The 18164-nt window shown below is 51.5% G+C and overlaps 1 protein-coding gene across 2 annotated transcripts in view; it reads left to right on the plus strand.

The window, feature by feature from the left end:
• The window catches only part of ST3GAL4 (ST3 beta-galactoside alpha-2,3-sialyltransferase 4), a 47028-nt gene extending 34566 nt beyond the window's left edge, over positions 1 to 12462 (plus strand). The window contains exons 2-11 of one of the 2 annotated variants that reach the window (XM_063093731.1): positions 4676 to 4751; positions 5048 to 5132; positions 5524 to 5604; positions 5819 to 5916; positions 6104 to 6164; positions 6693 to 6788; positions 6898 to 7087; positions 7840 to 7980; positions 11364 to 11507; positions 11822 to 12462. In XM_063093731.1, coding sequence (XP_062949801.1) covers positions 4736 to 4751; positions 5048 to 5132; positions 5524 to 5604; positions 5819 to 5916; positions 6104 to 6164; positions 6693 to 6788; positions 6898 to 7087; positions 7840 to 7980; positions 11364 to 11507; positions 11822 to 11908 — 999 coding nt within the window. In that variant the 5' untranslated portion in view covers positions 4676 to 4735 and the 3' untranslated portion in view covers positions 11909 to 12462. Of the gene's footprint in view, positions 1 to 4675; positions 4752 to 4830; positions 4896 to 5047; positions 5133 to 5523; positions 5605 to 5818; positions 5917 to 6103; positions 6165 to 6692; positions 6789 to 6897; positions 7088 to 7839; positions 7981 to 11363; positions 11508 to 11821 lie in introns of those variants that run through there. The other variant, XM_063093732.1, reaches the window with a different exon arrangement.
• The last annotated feature ends 5702 nt before the right edge of the window (positions 12463 to 18164 follow it).

Here is an 18164-nt window from a genome sequence, read left to right on the forward strand (position 1 = left end):
AGAATAGCTACTCCAGCTCGTTTTTCTTTTCTGTTTGCATGGTAAATCTTTTTCCATCCTTTCACTCTTAGTCTGTGTGAATCTTTATGGGTGAGGTGGGTCTCTTGTAGGCAGCATATAGTTGGGTCCTCCTTTTTGATCCAGTCAGCCAGTCTGTGTCTTTTAATTGGGGAATTTAAGCCTTTTACATTAAGAGTTGTTATTGAAAGGTGTTGATTTATTCCTAGCATTTTATTGGTTGTTTGGCTGTCTTAGGTGTCTTTTGTTCCTTGCTTTCTGATTTACTGTTTGGTTTCTGTGTTTGTGGGTTCCTTAGGTTGTAGATAGTGTTTTTGTTTGCTTGTTTTCTCTTCATGGATGCCATTTTTATTATACTAGTGGGTATTGATTTTTCTTAGGTTTTTATGGCAGTGGTAGTTATTTTTCAGGAACCAAACCCAGTATTCCCTTGAGGATTTCTTGTAAGGGTGGTCATGTAGTAGTGAACTCTCGCAGTTTTTGTTTGTCTGAGAAATATACTATTTGCCCTTCATTTCGGAAAGATAGCCTTGCAGGGTAGAGTATTCTTGGCTGGCAATCTTTGTCTTTTAGTATTTTGAAAATATCATCCCATTCCTTTCTAGCTTTTAGGATTTGTGATGAGAAGTCTGATGTTAGCCTGATTGGGGCTCCCTTATAGGTGATTTGACGCTTCTCTCTTGCAGCTTTTAAGATTCTCTCTTTGTCTCTGAGTTTTGCCAATTTGACCATGACATGACTTGGAGAAGGCCTTTTTGGGTTGAATACGTTTGGAGATTGTTGAGCTTCCTGGATCTGAAGGTCTGTGATTTTTCCTATACCTGGGAAGTTTTCTGCCACTATTTTGTTGAATATGTTTTCAATGGAATCTCCATTTTCCTCCCCTTCTGGAATACCCATGACTCGGATATTTGAGCGCTTGAGGTTGTCTGATATCTCTCTCAGATTTTCTTCCATGTCCTTGATTCTTTTTTCTTTCTTTTTGTCTGCTTGTGTTATTTCAAACAGCCCATCTTCAAGTTCAGAGGTTCTCTCTTCAACTTCGACAAGCCTGCTGGTTAAACTCTCTGTTGTGTTTTTTATTTCACTGAAAAACTTCTTCAGTTCAGCAAGTTCTGCTACATTTTTTTTCAGGACATTGATTTCTTTGTACATTTCCTCTTTCAGATCCTGTATACTTTTCCTCATTTCATCATGATGTCTAGCTGAGTTTTCTTGTATCTCATTCAGTTTCCTTAGAATTATCACTCGAAATTCCTTGTCAGTTATTTCAGTGGCTTCTTGTTCTATAGGATCTAGAGTTTGAAATTTATTAACTTTTGGTGGTGTCCTTTCTTGATTTTTTGTATTTCTGGTATCTTTTTTTTTGGTGTTTATTCATTGTGGCAGTGGGTTTCACAGTCCACCGGTTTGAGACTAATGACTAGGATGTTGCTGTGGTTGCCAATTTCGTATGGCTCCCTCCGTGACTGCTCAGTTGGCCTCTAGTGCCTTGTGTGTGTGGTTGCCTCGGGTCTTAGGCTTCTCGGGGGAGCCACCTTTCTGGTCAGCTTGGACTCTGCTGGGCTGGTGGATCATGTACCACAGGGTGTGTGATCTCTGTTGAGCTTTCACTTCCTGTGCAGGACTTTTCCCTGTTCCGTGTGCTCTGGCCCAGGCTGTTGGATCGTGCAGTGGCGACCCCACAGGGTGTGTGGTTTCTGTCAAGTCTCCGCCTCCCAGGTCGCACGTCTCCCCACTCTGTGCGCACTGTGCTGGGCTGGGGCGTGTCTTCTGCGCCCCTCTTCTATCAGCTGGGGCTTCAAGATCCTGCTTGGCACCGCCTCGCCCAGGAAGTCTACCGGGTTTCTGCTAGGCACAGAAGACCGGTCTCTCTGGGTGCCTTTGTAGCACTGTGTAGATCTTTCTCGGGTCTTGTTCACCTTTGTATCCCCCCGGCACAGACCGAATCTAGCGCCCACCTGCAGCCTGCTCTCCGGCAGGTTCAAGTGGACCTGGGAACTCTCCTATCACACTATTCCCAACCAGAGATTGGTTAGGCTTTTTTCCGAACTGGTGGCTGCAGAGATGGTATCTGCCTCCCAGTAACAGGAAGTTTACTGGGGGCCGGAGTCCAGGGTGTGGTGGAGTGACAGTCGGCCCGCCCGTACTTCCTTGCCCTCCCGACACTGGCCGGGGACGCTCCCCACCACCAGCCCTGCCAGAGAACCGCGGAGGGAGTGGGAGGGGAGGCCGGTCCGCAGGCTCCGGAAAGCCCCACGCCGGGCCAAGCAAGTGGGAAGGCTCAGTGACGGCTGAGCCGGGCGAAGCTGCCCGCACCTGGGAAAATGGAGGCAGCCCCGGGGCGGTGAGTGGCCTGGTGATGCAGGCGGGAGCTGGGTGGGCGTAATCCCCCCGAACAGAGCTGGGCCAGGGCTCACTCACAGGGTTGTGCCAGGTCGGGTGTTCACTCTCTGTCTCTGGTTTGTCACCTTCCCTGTTCTCGGCCGCTGCCGCCTCGGGCTGTTCAGTAGCGGCGCGGCTCGGGTGCTCCCAGGAATCTTCTTTAATGCCGGCCTGAAACCTCGAATCCTGAATAGGGCAGCTGGCCGCCTTCAGCGCGGCCCCGGCCTCCAGGATCCTGGCTGCATCCACAGCAGCCCTGGCGCCATGTTCCCTGTTTCGAGACTCGCTTTTGCAGCTAAGAAACAGTTCTTTTCCTGCTCCACACTTCAAAGCTGTTGCCTGTAAATGAGGCAGCCTCTCCTGCCGGGGGCAAAGTGGCAGTCACCCCCCACGACCGGCCAGCAGCAGCGGTCCTCCCTTAAGAGATGGCAAGAGGAAAGTCCACAAATTTCCCGGCTGCCTGAGGCCCAGTGGCCGCCTTTTCCACCTCAGCTACTCCGCGCCAACCGCCGCAGCCTCCGCCATCTTGAAACCTAATGTTTTTTTATTTTTTTATTTTTTTATTTTTATTTTTTTTGTGGCTTGCCAGTACGAGATTTGGGATCTGAACCCTTGACTTGAGGTAACTGGCCAGCCCCGACCGCCACAGAGCTTCTATTCCAATGGAGAAGACAGACAGAAAGCAAACAAATAAGTAACTAAGCTAATTACAGGTCAGAGAAGTACTCTGATGGGGCTAAAGAGAGCCATGTGGTGGAGGTTGCTGTGGGGGGCAGGGAAGCCATGCCACTTTGGAAGAGTGGTCAGGGGAGTCACTGGTACAGTGACTTTAACTGGAGACTTCTGGTTACAAATCTGTGACTTTACTTTAGAGGACAGGGTCATCCTCCATCCCCTTCGGGCTTTGGTGATGGGTGCTACTGACCCTGCTGAGGAAGTCCTTACTCTGGTCCCCACCTTGTCTCTCCCCCGATTCAAGACTCTCATTCTTCAGTGTTTCTGGACTCAAGAGGGGAGCCTGGGGAATGTCCCAGAGCACTGACTCCATAATAGGACAGTGTTCGGGATCGTTAATTTATGATTTGTATCAAATACCAGGCCTCGTCCAGATGCTGCCCCCCGCCCCCGAGAAATAGTGGAGGGTTGTTCACATATCCCTGAGAGCACAAACGCTAGCGCTCCCCTCCCCTTCCCTATTGACCTAAGGATTGCCTGGGCTGCTTGTGAAAATGCCCATCCCAGGCCCCACCCTGGGCTGACAGAGGCAGTCTCCAGTGGAGGGTCCTGGAATGTGTGTTTTTAGTAAGTGGCCCAGGTGATTTTTCTGGCCCAGATCAATCACCTAGGGAAACATGGCGGCATGGAAGAAACTGACGCTCGGCGTCCTGTGCTGCTTCGTGTGGCCGTGGGAGCTGCAGACATTTCTTCCGTGGTAACTCAGCAGAGTGGCCCTGCCTGGCTGAGTGGTGATGGTTAGGAGGCTGTGCTCATGAGCATGCAGCAGCCCACCCCTTCCCATGGCCCAGCCCATACCTTGCTGGACTTTGCCCTCAGCAGAAACATCTCCTGACTCCTTTTGACCTCCCAGTCCCTGCCCTCCCTGTTCAAACACACTTCCTTCACTGACCTTGCCTCACGCCTTGGGTGGGGAACTTCAGCACTGTTTTTATGAGGTCAGAGTCTAGGAGGGCCAGAGGAACCTCGTGAGCATCATCGCATAGCCCCACCTTCAGTCCCAGTCTCCGGCCTGAGTGGACCTTTTGCTGGAGTCATGGGAGATTGATGAGAGAGGGGGCAGCGGTCAGACCTATGGATGCCTTGGGTGGTGGAGAATAGGTAAACTTCAGCTGGGTAGGATATGAATCAAGCCCTTGTAGTATGCTAGCTTAACTTTCATGTCAAAAGTGGGTAGAGGTACCACCTGGCCCCTGGAGCTGGCCCTTCCTAATCAACATGCAGAGGAGGACAGTGAGGGGAACCACAGCAGAGAGGCTGGAGTGGGCCAGTCTGGCCTGGGACCTAATCTTTGAGAGCTGGAACCTTGGTTCTCTCTCTGTGGCAGGGACCCACCTAGATCCCTGATGCTTCCCTTTGAGGGGTCAGGAGGATGTCCAGGGTGAGAAAGGTCGCTCTCGCGATGGCCGCCCCCGGGAGCAGCTTCGTGCTTTCTGGAGGAGGGAAGGGATGGATGGTAGGTGTGTCCTGCTCTAGTGTCTAGGCAGGAGTGTTTGTGGAGCCGACCAGACAGACACCTTTGTCTCTTACTTCCTAGGTGGCCCGAGGCAGCCGGGATGACAGCTCTCCCCAGGAATCCTGCTACCTGCTGAGAAACATGAGCAGCAAGTCCCGTGAGTGTTGTCCAAGAGCTCTCTCCAGATGGGCCTCCAGAAGCAGTCTTCGGCAGCATCCTGGGCCCCCCTGGGGGCTGTGGAAGGACAGGCAGGGAGCTTGGGGCCCCTCTCTTCATCTTGAAGGACAATAGAAACACTCAGGTCCAAGCCCTGATCTAGGGCTGGGAGAGGGCCAGGGGCTGCATCTGCTTGAGTTGGGGGCTGCAAGGGCCCAGGATGGGGAAAGTGAGAAGGTGGACTGTGCTGTAGCTGCCTGTTTCTGCCTCCAGCTCCTCTGTGCATGTGCCTTGCAGGCTGGAAGATCCTGGCCATGTTGGCTCTGGTCCTGGTTGTCATGGTGTGGTATTCCATCTCCCGAGAAGACAGGTACATTGAGCTGTGAGTATGATTTCCATGTTCTTCCATTGGTTCTTCTTGGGGATGGGGCTTAGGGATTGAGGGTCATGGGGTGGGGGACCTAGTAGGGCAGGAGGGTTCCGAGAGCTGGAGCACGACCTCTCCTCTTCGACTGCTAGCTAGTGTGGAACCTTCCATGAGGGTGGATGGTGGTAGGGTCTGGGATGACTCCCCAGGCCCTCACCCAAGGAGTACAGGGGCAGGAGGAGCTGGATCCTCAATGATTTGGGTTCAAAGTAGAATTTGGGTGGAGATGATTCCACCCTATAAGTCCCTCTTTAGCACCATGGGGGAAGATTGAGGCTTCCTGATGCTGGCCCCTGTACCCCTGGGCCACTGGGTCCGACTGCCTCCTCTCCTTTTCTGTCTCCAGTTTTTATTTTCCCATCCCAGAGAAGAAGGAGCCGTGCCTCCAGGGTGAGGCAGAGAGGCAGGCCTCTAAACTCTTTGGCAAGTAAGTACATGAGGATGGGGGTGGGGCAGACTTTGGGGTGAGCTGGGATGGAGGGGTCCACAGGGTGGGGTCCTCAGCTGGAGGGAGGGGCTGTGCTGGTGGACAGCCAGGGAGGGAAGGAGAGGCCGTATAATATTAGTCACACAGCTGGCCCTCCTTCTGACATCAAGATTAATCCCTTTTTCGCCCTCACCTGGCTTTTACCTCTGTGCAGCTCCTCTCGAGATCAACCCATCTTCCTGCAGCTTAAGGATTATTTCTGGGTCAAGACACCGTCTGCCTATGAGCTGCCCTACGGGACCAAGGGGAGTGGTAAGTTCCCACCTGGCTCAGTAGGAACAATGGGCTCTCGGTGGCCACATTGCTTCCTGGTCTTTGTTGACCACGGCCCTAGTGCCCATGTTTTGAGCCAGGCTCAGGTCCCAGGGTCAGGGGAGGAAAAAGGCAGGCTTCAGATGCTGGCTTTCGTGTCAATCTTTCCATCTTGCTCATTGTGTAGAAGACCTGCTCCTCCGGGTGCTAGCCATCACCAGCTACTCCATACCCGAGAGCATCCAGAGGTAAGGAAACTCTCCTGCTGCTCAAGGCTGGGCAGTTTCTCTTCTTGCCTGCCCCAGTGTGACATAGACACGGCCCAGCACCATCCTAGGGAGCCTTCCTGTCGCTGGTCCCCTGTGGCCAGTTTGACCCTCCTTCCTAGCGTGCCTGTCTCCAGGGGATTCAGGGACGCCAGTCCCCACAGCAACCTAGCCTGGTCTTACAGGCAGGAACCTAGCAGGCAGAGGCCGCTGAGGGTATCGCTGTGGCAACGGGCGGGCCTGGGTTGCAGGCGAGGGGCTCTGCAGTGGGGTTTCTTATTGGCACCCCCATATGCCCTCCCTCCGCTCCCCTCTCTTCTGTGTTCTGCTTGGCTTCCTCTCCCTTGAAAGCCCAGAGCTGCAGAGTCAGCGTGACCATGAGCAGGACCACTTGGCAATGCCTGCTCCACAGGGCCCAGGGGACATGGGGGCCCAGGTAGATCCAGGACAGTGAGAATGAAAGGGTGCAGGGGTCGTCTCTGGGTTTGATCACTGCTCTTCCTATGGCAGCCTCAAGTGCCGCCGCTGCGTGGTGGTGGGGAACGGGCACCGGCTGCGGAACAGCTCGCTGGGAGATGCCATCAACAAGTACAATGTGGTCATCAGGTATGTAGCACTGGCCCTTCCCGCTTCTGTTTGAGAGTCAGGTGTCCCACACGGGGCACTGTAGACAGGCCCAGTGGGGCTCCAGTGATGGGCCTCCTCCACCACACAGATTGAACAACGCCCCAGTGGCTGGCTATGAGGGTGACGTAGGCTCCAAGACCACCATGCGTCTCTTCTACCCTGAATCCGCCCACTTCAACCCCAAAGTGGAGAACAACCCGGACACACTCCTCGTCCTGGTAGCTTTCAAGGCAATGGACTTCCACTGGATTGAGACCATTCTGAGTGATAAGAGGCGGGTAAGTGGGGGAGCAGGTGGGGTCCAAGGCCTGGGGATGGAGACAGTGTCCGAAGCCTCCCCCTCCATGATATCTGCCGTGTAATCCTAAAGAGCCTGTGAGGGGCTGGCATGAGCTGGGATCCTAGCAGTCTGTGCCTTAGGCTTGCCACCCAGGGTGGTGTTCTGGAGGGCTTCCAAGAAGTGGTCCCAGCAGCTGGGCACAAGAGCCCACAGGAGTCAGGTGGTGGCAGCCGAAGGCACCCCATGCGCAAGGGCTGTCTGGGCCAGGACGGCTGCCAGAATGTGTGTCTGCCTGTGAGAAGCTGGAGCAGAAGAAGCTCCAGCAGTCATCTGCAGGCAGGGGGCAGGTTAGGAGAGCAAGTCCTGAACCTTTCCAGACATCCCTAGAAAGAGTCTACTACATCTCTTTGCCATCCTATTGGATGCTGATCTACCCAATCTGGCATTTTTGCCAAGTGTCTAGACACCCTAAAACTCGAACCCCTTCTACCTGTTTGGATATTCTTGGAAATGGGCTGTGGCTGGAACCCACGTTCTGCACACCTGATCACCTGGCCTCCTCTTGGGGTGCCCTTTCTCCTGTCTCTCCCTTCCCATCCTTGCCATAGGCTGCACTCCCTTCCTCTCTCCCTGCACTCCCGAAGGCCTTTCCATCACTTGGACCCCTCCCCTGGCTGAGGACCACTGGGTTGGACTTGAGAAACAGGTCTTCACCCACTCCTGTCTCTCCCTTCTAACACCCTCCCCTAGGTACGAAAGGGTTTCTGGAAACAGCCTCCCCTCATCTGGGATGTCAACCCCAAACAGGTTCGGATTCTCAACCCTTTCTTCATGGAGATTACAGCTGACAAACTGCTGAGCCTACCAGTGCAGCCACGCAAGGTTAAGCAGGTGACGATGGGCTGGCGACAGGGAAGCCAGGCCTGAGGGTTGGGATCTTGTGTGGGAAGTAGGTGGGATGTCCCTAGAGGCTTAGGAGGGCACAGAGGACCCCATGGGAGGGAGAATGACAGATAGCAGCTTGCGTTTGACCTTCAGGACCATACCGTAACCACAGTTAGGTTTACTCTTTTGCTGCACAACTTTGGAGAACTGCGGGGCATCTCCAAAGTGGGGAGAGAGGAGATGGCCTGGATCGGGTTTGGGGCTGGAGCGGAGATGGTTTGGGCAGGCACTGATCAGAATTTGTAAATCGGGAGTTTCTGAATAGTCAGTGGTCTATCTTTGGAACAACTTAAACTTATGCAGAGTCACGGTTAAACGCGTGGTCTTATCTTGGAACATATTGGTCTGAATCAGTTAAAAGAATTTGATCTTCAACAGTGTGTCCCGTGTGTCACAGTTAGGTACGGCATGCTGATCTGGGGAGTCGTAGTACAGCTTTTCGGGCTATGGTTTTGATTTCAGCTCTCAGTGCCCTGATGGTCTTTAGCTGATGGGCTTTAACTCACTTTGTAGTTTCCCAGGTACTTCTACACGTGTGGGAAGAGGAAAGCAGCAGGCATAGATGGGACTGTACGTGGTGACCACTTACTGTGTGGCATTTGGCAGCTCGGCCATTGGGAGCCACGGTTTTCTTGTCTGTGTGGTGGGGATAATACTTGTACTGACCTTATTTATTTATTTATTTATTTTGGTGTCTGGAGGGTACAGGATACTGACCTTTTAAGGCCATTGTAAGATTTAAAAAGATAAGTAATTATGTAAAATGCCTATCATGGAGATTGGTACACAGTGCCTCTCCATAAGTATTTGCCAAACTTGGAATGAGTAATCTTACTCTGTACTGAATATCTACTGTTATTCAACTTCCTGTGTCGTGTACTCAGTGACAGCCCCAAGTCTGCATGCTTGGTGAGTAAGACGTGCTCCTTGCCCTGAGAAGATGAGGTCTGGTGGAGTAACCGTGTAGGCTGCACTGTGGAGTGGTAAAGTGCCACAGCAGAGAGTTGGTCCACGCTGCCCACTGGGGGCAGTCTGGGTTCTCCCTAGAGGAGGTGGTACTGGAGTTGGGCCTGGAGGGATCACGGGGCCCATCAGGCAGAGAACTGGGGAAAGGCATTCCCCTTGGCAAGACCAAACCACTCCTCCGGCCCTGAGTTGTTCTAGTGCAAGTGGAGTTGAGGGGCAACAAGGAGGAGTTTCATGTCGTGGAAATATGGGTGCAGAGGGAGACAGGCTGTGGAGGGAGGGAAGGACCTGAACCCAGATCCTGGCACTGGTAAGGAAAGGAGGCGATGGACTTGACATTGTCCTAGTTTTCTATTGCTGCCTAATGAATTACCACAAGTTGGCAACCTAGAACAGTGCCCATGCATTGGCTCATAGTCCTGGGCTCACAGTCCTGTAGGTCAGAAGTCAGCTTGTGTGGCTGGGTTCTCTGGTTAGGGTGTCGCAAAGCTGAACTCAGTTTGTCGGCCAGACTGAGGTCTCAGACGTCTGGAGGCTCTGGGGGAAATTTTGCTCCCAAGCTCATTCTTGTTGGAGTAACTTCAGTTCCAGTGCTTATAGGACTGGGGTTCCCATTTCCTTGCTGGCTGTCAGCTGGGGTAGGGGGCTACCCTCAGCTCTTGGAGGCCACATATGTTCCTTGCCATTATGTCCCCTCCCTCTTCAAGCAAGTGACAGCATGACGAAGCCTTCCTGTGCTTCAAATCTCTGCCTTCCTCCCTCTCTGATCTTGACACCCAGATTTGAAGGTTCGAGTAGTTGGGTCAAGCCCATCAGGATCGTCTCCCCTCTTATGGTCAACTGTGCTGTGTAAAGTGACCTAACGTATCTCATGGTATTCACAGGTTCCACACACACCAAAGGGGAGGAGATTATACAAGGGTGAGGGTCATTGGGGATCCTCTTACAATTTCACCTGCTGCCACATAGATTTTACAGGTGGAATTGAGAGATTTTTGACCAGTTCTAGGTTTCCAGCTTGAACAGCTGGGTGGATGGTAATGCAGAAGTCTCTATGTATGGTCTGACTTAATGACTTTTCGATTTCATGATGGTGCAATGGCAATTGCATTCAGTAAAAACTGTACTTTGAATTTTGAATTCTGATTCAAAATTCTTTATAATGACTTCATTATAAAAGTTAGATGATTTTTTCCCAACTGTAGCTACTGTAAGTGTTCTGAGCACAGTCAAGGTAGGCTAGGCTAAGCTATGATGTTCAGCAGGTTGGGTGAATTAAATACATTTTCTATTTACTGATATTTTCAACTTATGATGGGTTTATCGGGACATAACCCCCATCATAAATCGAGGAGCATCTGTACATTTAACAGAGTACAGGAAGGAGGAAGAGCTTGGCAAGTTTAAGGAGCCTGTGTCCAGGCAGAGCTGGCTAGAAGGCGATGGCATGTGACCAAACTTGATGAGATGATTCAGTGGTTAGAGCAACAAGAGTAAAAATGAAGGCTCAGGCAGGTGGCAGAAGGTGAGAAGGTAGGAGAGCTCAGGAAGGGATGCTGGGAGAAAGCCAGCATGGAGAGGCCCAACGAGGCCCTGGGAGTGGCTCCCAAATGGGAGTGGTCTGCAAAGCCGGTTGGTGGGGCTGAGAAGGCAGGATTTGTAAGGTTAGAATATCAGGTTTCTCTTCCCTGTGGATGGATTAGGGATGGAGGAAGCGAGGTCCTCTACAGGTGGGTAAGGAAGGTATTGCTGTCTCTGCTTTAAGGGAAGGGAGAGCCCACCCTCACAGAGGGCCACACAGCCAGTGAGTGTTGGAGCCCCCAGGTCTTCTAAACAAGGTGAGGTTTCCAAGGAGGAGAGCAAATGCCTTCCCTCCTTTGAGTGAGTTGCTTGACATTTGTAAGCCTCAGTCTTCTCATCTGTAAATTGGGGCTAATAATAGGTATCTACCTCCAAGTATTTTTGTGAAGACTGGATGAGATCATGTATGATACTAGGTAACATACTTAACATAGTGTCTGAAGCATAGTAAGTGCTCAAAAAGCAATAGATATTATGATGATGCTTGTCATTATTGTCATCCTGATTGCTGTCGTCAACCCTAGAGGCCCACACCCTTCCCTAGATGTATGGAGCTACACTGTTCAGTATGGTAGCCACTGGCCACATGTGGCTATTTAAATTTAAACTTTAATTAATTAAAATTTAATAAAATAAAAATTCAGTTCCACTAGCCCCATCCACATGCTTAGTAGGCTTGTGGCTGTCACAGTGGGCAGTGCAGGTGAATAGCATTTCTGCGACTGCAGAAAGTTCCATCGCAGAGCTCTGGCCTCTGATGCCTTACTCCCTTTGCCCCTCAGAAGCCCACCACTGGCCTGTTGGCCATCACCCTGGCCCTCCACCTCTGCGACTCAGTGCACATTGCTGGCTTTGGCTACCCGGACGTCTACAACAAGAAGCAGACCATTCACTACTATGAGCAGATTACGCTCAAGTCCATGACGGTAAGAGGCCCTGTCTGTGAGCGATTGGGGTGGATGGGCCTAGGGACTAGACAACCAGAGGGACACTGGGTGAGTGAGAGTGGTCCTGAGGGCCCAGAGGGGGGTCATGGTGAGATCATTCAGAGAGACAGAACTGGACTCCCCGCCCAGTGTCCTCCGTATTCAGCCACATGGATTCTGCTTCCTTCCAAGAGCCAGCATGGGGAAGGGCGCTCCCAAGAGGTGTGGGGCCATGGGCAGGGGCAAGGAGACTTTTGTGGGCACAGGGAGGTCCCCAGGAATCTGTCAGTTTACTTCCTTGGCTATCTCCTCAGGGGTCAGGCCATAACATCTCCCAAGAGGCCCTGGCCATCAAGCGGTTACTGGAGATTGGAGCCGTCAAGAACCTCACGTACTTCTGATGCGGGCAAGAGCTGTAACCCATCAGTTGCCAACTCCACTGCCTGGGTGACCCCCATCCATGGCTGTGGGGGTGCCTGGTGCCAGCGTGAGCCACCTGGACTTACTCTCCCCTGTGTAGGGAGGGGTCCTGGGACTGGCCAGATCTGAGATGAGGCCATGCCCCTGGCTGTTCTTGTGGAGCCCAGATCCCATCAGGATGGAGGCACTGGGGCTATGGGAGCCTGGCCAGGTCGGGGGGCCCATTGCTGTGGCATCTCCTCTCTGCCAGCATCAAGACATTATTTAATGGGCTATTTAATTAAGGGGTAGGAGAGGGCTGTGGGCTGGTCCTATGGCATCCATGAAAAGGGGCACAGTAGTGTTCTGCCCACTTTTTATAAAGACTTACATGTGATGGGTCCACCCAGAGCAGGCCTCCCAGGAAGACGTGGGCGTCAAGACGTGGGTGGATGCCCATTAGAGAGGGGCTGCTACCTCCCAGCAGGCTTGGGAAGAGCACAGGTGTGAAGGTCCCTCTGAGAAGGGGACCTCACCTAGAAAAGAGGCTGCAAACCTACCATTAAACTATTTTTCCTAAAATGGAAGCCGTTGTGATGTGTCCTTGGAGGTTGGGGAGGACAAAGATGGGGTGGCAGGGGCTGGCTTGTAAGAGCAGAGCAGGGCATGGTCACTCAGGGAGTGGTTACTTACGGAGCACAGTGTTTGGCGCCCAGCCGGGCATTACCACCCTGGCACGGCAGGCAAGCAAGCGGTGCTCAGAGCAGCCTCATCTTCAGACACCCAGCCTGGCATCCTACATCCTGGTTTACTTCCCAGAGGGAGGGAGGGGCTGGAGGATGCCAGATGGGAGTAGCAGAATCCTCTCCCAACCTCCTTCCTCTCTCCCTCCCCATCTTTCAGTTACTACAATCTCAAGCTGAGAGGTGTGTGTTTTAAGGACAGGGGTGGGATCAAAGGAGGCCAAGTTGCCCTTTTCAGATTGAGAATCATAAAATGGAGTTTATGGATGGTCCTGCCAGCAGCCCAGGCTGCCAAGACTAGAGTGGGCAGGGCTGGAGGGCAGTGTCAGTGGGATTTGGCAAGGCCTGTCAGCCAATTGCTGGGCCAGCGGATGAAATGGCTTCTTTCGTAGGTCTTTAGAATCATAAGAGCCCTGCCGTTTGCCTGTCTCTCTTGCCTTCATTCTCCATCTTCTCAGGCCTTGCTTAGCTGCCAACTGGGCTTCTCGCCACCCCCACAGCTGTTCCTTTACATCTGGAGCCAAGAGGGAGACTTGGAACTCCCCCATGGGGAATGGACCTCGCAGCTGTGTTCCTGGCTTTCTCAGAAAGAGTTGCAGCTTTGAGGTTTTGAGACAAGCCAGGCTGGGACAGTACAGATAAAGAGGGACAGCAATTTGGGAGGAACAGAGGAAGATGATATGGTTCTCAACAGAGTGTTCGGATGGCCTTGAGAGCACCCAGCCTCATCCCAGGGAATGGAACTGCCTGCCCTCTCAGAAGCCTGGCCACTTGCTAGCTGCTCTCCCCCTAGGGAGAGCGGGGATTCTGAAAGCAAATAGGGCCCTAGCACCTGTAGCCCCAAGCCCCCTCCCCTCTACATGGGCTCGCTTTGTCTTCCAAGCTTTGTCCTGGAGGGACCTTGCTGACTCCAGGGTATGGGGGGATCTTAGCTTCGCTCATCCTGTTACTTCCCCAGCTGCTTCTCATGAGGTATGCAAGGGCGCGTCCATTTCCCTGTCCAGGGCCATTGAAAGTGGCCGTGTGCACAAACGATCCAGCTGTTCTGGACTGAGGCCACTGCCTATTGCTGAACGTGCCTAATCTAGAGCCAGAATCCAGCACATAGGGATGGGTCAGACCCCCCTCCTTCCAAACTCCAAACACGTAGACACAGGATCATTTTACATTCTCGCTGGATTACGTTTGTGATACCGTACGCAGACAGTGCTTCATGACCACATACAGAGAAGAGTGTGTGTGTGCGTGTGGGAGATGCGTACACCCAAACAGGCCGTTGTTTGCACAGGGCGTGGACATAACTTTCTTCAGGGAGCCCAAATCTACGCAGATTCAGTACTGGCCAAGAGTCGGAGTTGGGAGTGGAGCTTTGACGTGGAGTTGTTGGGTGGGGTTCTTTGGTGTTCTGGGAAGAGACTTTCAGTCTTTAGTTAGCCCAACCAATGTGAATGAACTGCCTGCCAGCCTGCCTGGTACTGATTAAACCATGCCCTGAAAATGAAGACGGAGAGGAAGGGAAGCACTCGAGTGCAAGTCAAGAAATCTGGGTTCTACATCAGGCTCTGCCACTTAATTCTGTACGATCTCGGGCCAATCATTTCTCCGCCTCTATGCTCCTATGCCTGCATTCCTTCAAACAAGAGGGTGGATCCAGCCCATGAGGACCGCTTATTTCAGAATTATCTGGGGTCGTTTAAAAATGGAGACTCCTAGGTTTGTACCAGGCCGCTGGGGACGGGGCCCAGGAATTTGGAGTTTTAACGAGTGCCCAAAACCAATGCTCTGCTAGAGGTCAGGATGAACTCCTGGGTGTGTTTCAACTCTACCGTCTGCGTGTAAAGCCCTTCCTAATCTCCGGTGTCCTTGAGCCCTGTTAATTAGGCGCACGCGCAGCTTTATCCGGCCGGCGTGCAGGCGCGGGAGGAGGGACTGCGCTCAGCTCGCCCCGCCCCCGGCGTCAGGGGCGGGGCCGCGCATGCGTGGTCGGCGGGGGCTCCGGGATGACCCTCGCGGTTGTGGGAACGGCTGAGGAGTACTGCAGGAGACGCTGCGCTTTCGCCCGCTTGTCGGCCTCCGCCCGGAGGGCTCTCGGGACGCCGGCCCCGGCGCTCCGCCTTGGGCAAGGCGGGCGCCTCCTGGCAACTGCTCAGGGCCTGGCGACGCCGCCGAGGGACGCGCGCGCCCCTGCGGCCGGGCTTCGCGGGCGCCCCGGAGCCTCCTCTCCGCGTTTGCACTCTCCTCGAAGTTCCGCGGGGCCGCCGTCGCGGGGGCGGGGAGGAAACCGGCTTAGTCTGAGAGCATGCGGAAGAGATCTGCTCCATCCAACCGAGACTCTAGAAGTTCAGCCTCTACAGAGGGGGAAACTGAGGCCCCGAGAAGTGAAGGGACTCCCCGCTCGACCACCTAGCTGGGAAGGCCTAGAGCCCTGGAGCACACCTAAATGAAGTTCTGTATTCGCACCACATAGTGTGTCTCAGTTTTGAACACTTCAGGTTTTTATTGACGCTTTCCGAGGACGTGAGAACATTCAGTTGCTTTCCACCAGAGACTGTCTAGCCTATGAAAAATTCGAGCTTGGAAACAGTTTTGTCGGGGAGGCAGTAAGGTGTAGTGCACTCAGGACACGGACGGTTGGATCGTGAATTCTGCTCTCAGCTGTGCTGTGTAATTAGCAGAGTAAATCCCCGCTTCTCCACGTCTGGAACGTAGTGATGATGATGCATGCCTATCTCACACTGAGGTTTTAAGGCTCTGATGGGAATATGATTGTAAAAACATTTTGTAGACTATGAATATGATATAAATGTTAGATTTGAAAGCTGCCTTGCATGATGGAAAATGGTGGAGAGGGTATGAACAGGTAAGGTACATTTGATGGCCAAATACTTGCCCGGATACCGAGTAACCATGGCTGGTTACAGAAAGTTCTTGTTTTCACATCACTGACAAATCCCTCCATCAGTGAAATGACTCAGACGCAGGCTTTGAATAATCAGACAATGGACAGTCAGTTCAAACTGTTCTCTAGCAGTGGTTTTCAAGTTGAAGACAAGACACTTTTAGGGGCTCTTAGAGAAGAAGGTTTCATGGGAGAAATCATTTCAGTGGCACAGCATACCACTGTAGGTTCCTAAGCACAGGTTGAGAAGGGCAACCTAAGAGTTAGTAGGCTCTCCTCTCAACCCTATGACCTTTTTGAAGCCTTGATTATAGCTTCAGAAAACTATTTGTTAGTTTTGGACATTGCCATGGTTCTGTGCCAGACATGGTTCCAGGAAATCAGATCTTTCCAACTTAAAAGTTTAAGGAGGGGTGTGTGTATGTTCACGTGCGTGTGTAGTTATAGTCAGTTTTCCTGTCCAGTTCTTCCTCGTTGAATTTACTCTCTTGTTAGAGATCTTTGGGATCCCGCACCCAAGAAATAAGGTGTGTAGATGATAAGGTGGGTAGAAGCCCAAATATATTGGAAGGCTCCACTTCCTCACTAAAGGGACTGCTGAGAGTGGGAAGAGGTGGGAGAGACCACAGTGTTAAAAGGGTTAGTGTAGAAGGGTTTGACGAAAGTTTTTAGGGAAAAATGAACTTTGGGAGGCAGGCACTGTTTCTTGTCCCACTTGAGGTTCCCAGGGAAGGCTAACAATTTAAAGCACACCCACCCCTCAACAGAGGCGTAGCTTCCTCTCAAGAGCCTTGGGAGACTAGGAGGGTGGAGTTGGGCGGAAAGGATGAGAGAAGGCTCAGATGTTGAAACGACCCCAGGGGATCGAGGTAGGAATTACTGAACTGAGCTATTCCAGAACCATCTATTATTCTGAGGCTTTCCAAAACACTATTTACATACATCACCAACTTTAACACTTAAGAAGTATCTTTAAAATGTATTTCTCTTTTTACTAAGCACAGAGCTGCTTTACTTCAGGAAAAACAAAACAAAACTCAAGGGTATGAGTTAGAGTCTGGAGGGCAGATTCCCTCCAGTTCTGTGCTCTTTTCTCTGTGGATTTATGTTGCACTGATGGAGTTCCTATAAGGCAGGAGAGCTAGAGAAATTTTTTAATTAAAGGTCAGATGGGAAGTTCTTACCTGAAAATTCTGCTTGAGAAGTACTGAATCTTTATATCACTTTATCTCTACTTGCCTTCTTTCGGTATTTCTCTCAAGTGCAATGACCTTTAGCATCACAAATACCTGAGGACCAGAAAGTGTCTGGTCCTCAGGCAGCAGAGCCCTGGCCCTTCAATTTCCTCGCAAAGGTAGTGAAGGTGGTATCTTTAACTTAGTCTACCTGAAAGGACGAGTCGACACCATTTGACGATCCACCGGAGAGAGCTCATTTATTAGGCGGCACACACACATATATATAGGGCTTCTAGGGAAGGCTGATTGGCCTAAAATACAATCCCTACTTAGAGGGCTACCAGCGCCATGATGGGGTGTGGCCGAGAAGGACTTATGTGATCAGGGTGTGATCCCTTGGGGCATTTGGGTTCTTACACTACCTGATCTTGTCTTTGCCTAATTAGGGGTGACCTTCAGGGAGATGAATCCCTTCCTATATGCAGCTCCTATCACAAGTGGTATTTTTCCTCTTGCATAATTGGGAATAGATTTCAGAGAAGCTTCATTTTATTCAGACTCTAGTTCTCCCAGTGAAGATCTGGACTTCCTGAAACTTCACTTACCTTCTTTTTGAATGTTAATACTTTAGATTCAGCACAAAGAAGACAATTATAAAGGAGCATTCTTTGAATTTACTCATAGCATTCCAAGATACTGTATTGCCAAGGGTCACAGGGTTAAAGAGCAGGGGAAGGAGATGCTTCTCTGTGTTTCCCCATGAGGAAGCCCAGGGGCAGATCTCAGCCCAGGGGTTGAGAATGCCCAGCCCTGTGGGTGGGCTGTGTGGACTGCCTTCCGAAGAGCACTGGGAACATGGAGTGGCAGGCAGGCATTGGCAGAGGTGTAACTATAACCAGGGATGCAGACCATGATTTGACAATGGTGTATGTTAACGAAAGGCCTTTGAAAAACTAGGGTTGTGGTGGTAGTACAACTACAGGGTTTGTAGTAATGAAAGCTTTCAGTGTACGTGAAAGACCTAGCCATTAGAGAGGAGGGGAGGTGGACCAAGGAAGAATAGCAGAGAGGGAAAGAATGGATGGTCCTACAGCAAACATGGACTCAACCAGGAAACAAATTTTTATTTTTAGAAAGAAAAGCTTGAAATTTTCTCATTTTTCCCAGTTTACGACATGGACAGGTAAGGAAGATTGAAACCTAGGGGGTTGGGGAAAAGATGGTTGGAGCCTTACAGGAAATGAGAAGCAACTATGCGTGAGAGTGCTCTTTGTCAGTGACTCGCAGAGTTGCTGCTAGTTTTGATGATAAAGCTGCACATGGCTGGTATGTGGTTATAGCTCCTATAAACAACTTAGATAAGAGACTTTTATTTTATTTTTTTTAAAAGATGACCGGTAAGGGGATCTTAACCCTTGACTTGGTGTTTTCAGCACCA

The sequence above is a fragment of the Cynocephalus volans genome, chromosome 4 (assembly GCF_027409185.1).
Source record: "Cynocephalus volans isolate mCynVol1 chromosome 4, mCynVol1.pri, whole genome shotgun sequence".
In the NCBI taxonomy this organism is placed as follows: domain Eukaryota; kingdom Metazoa; phylum Chordata; class Mammalia; order Dermoptera; family Cynocephalidae; genus Cynocephalus; species Cynocephalus volans.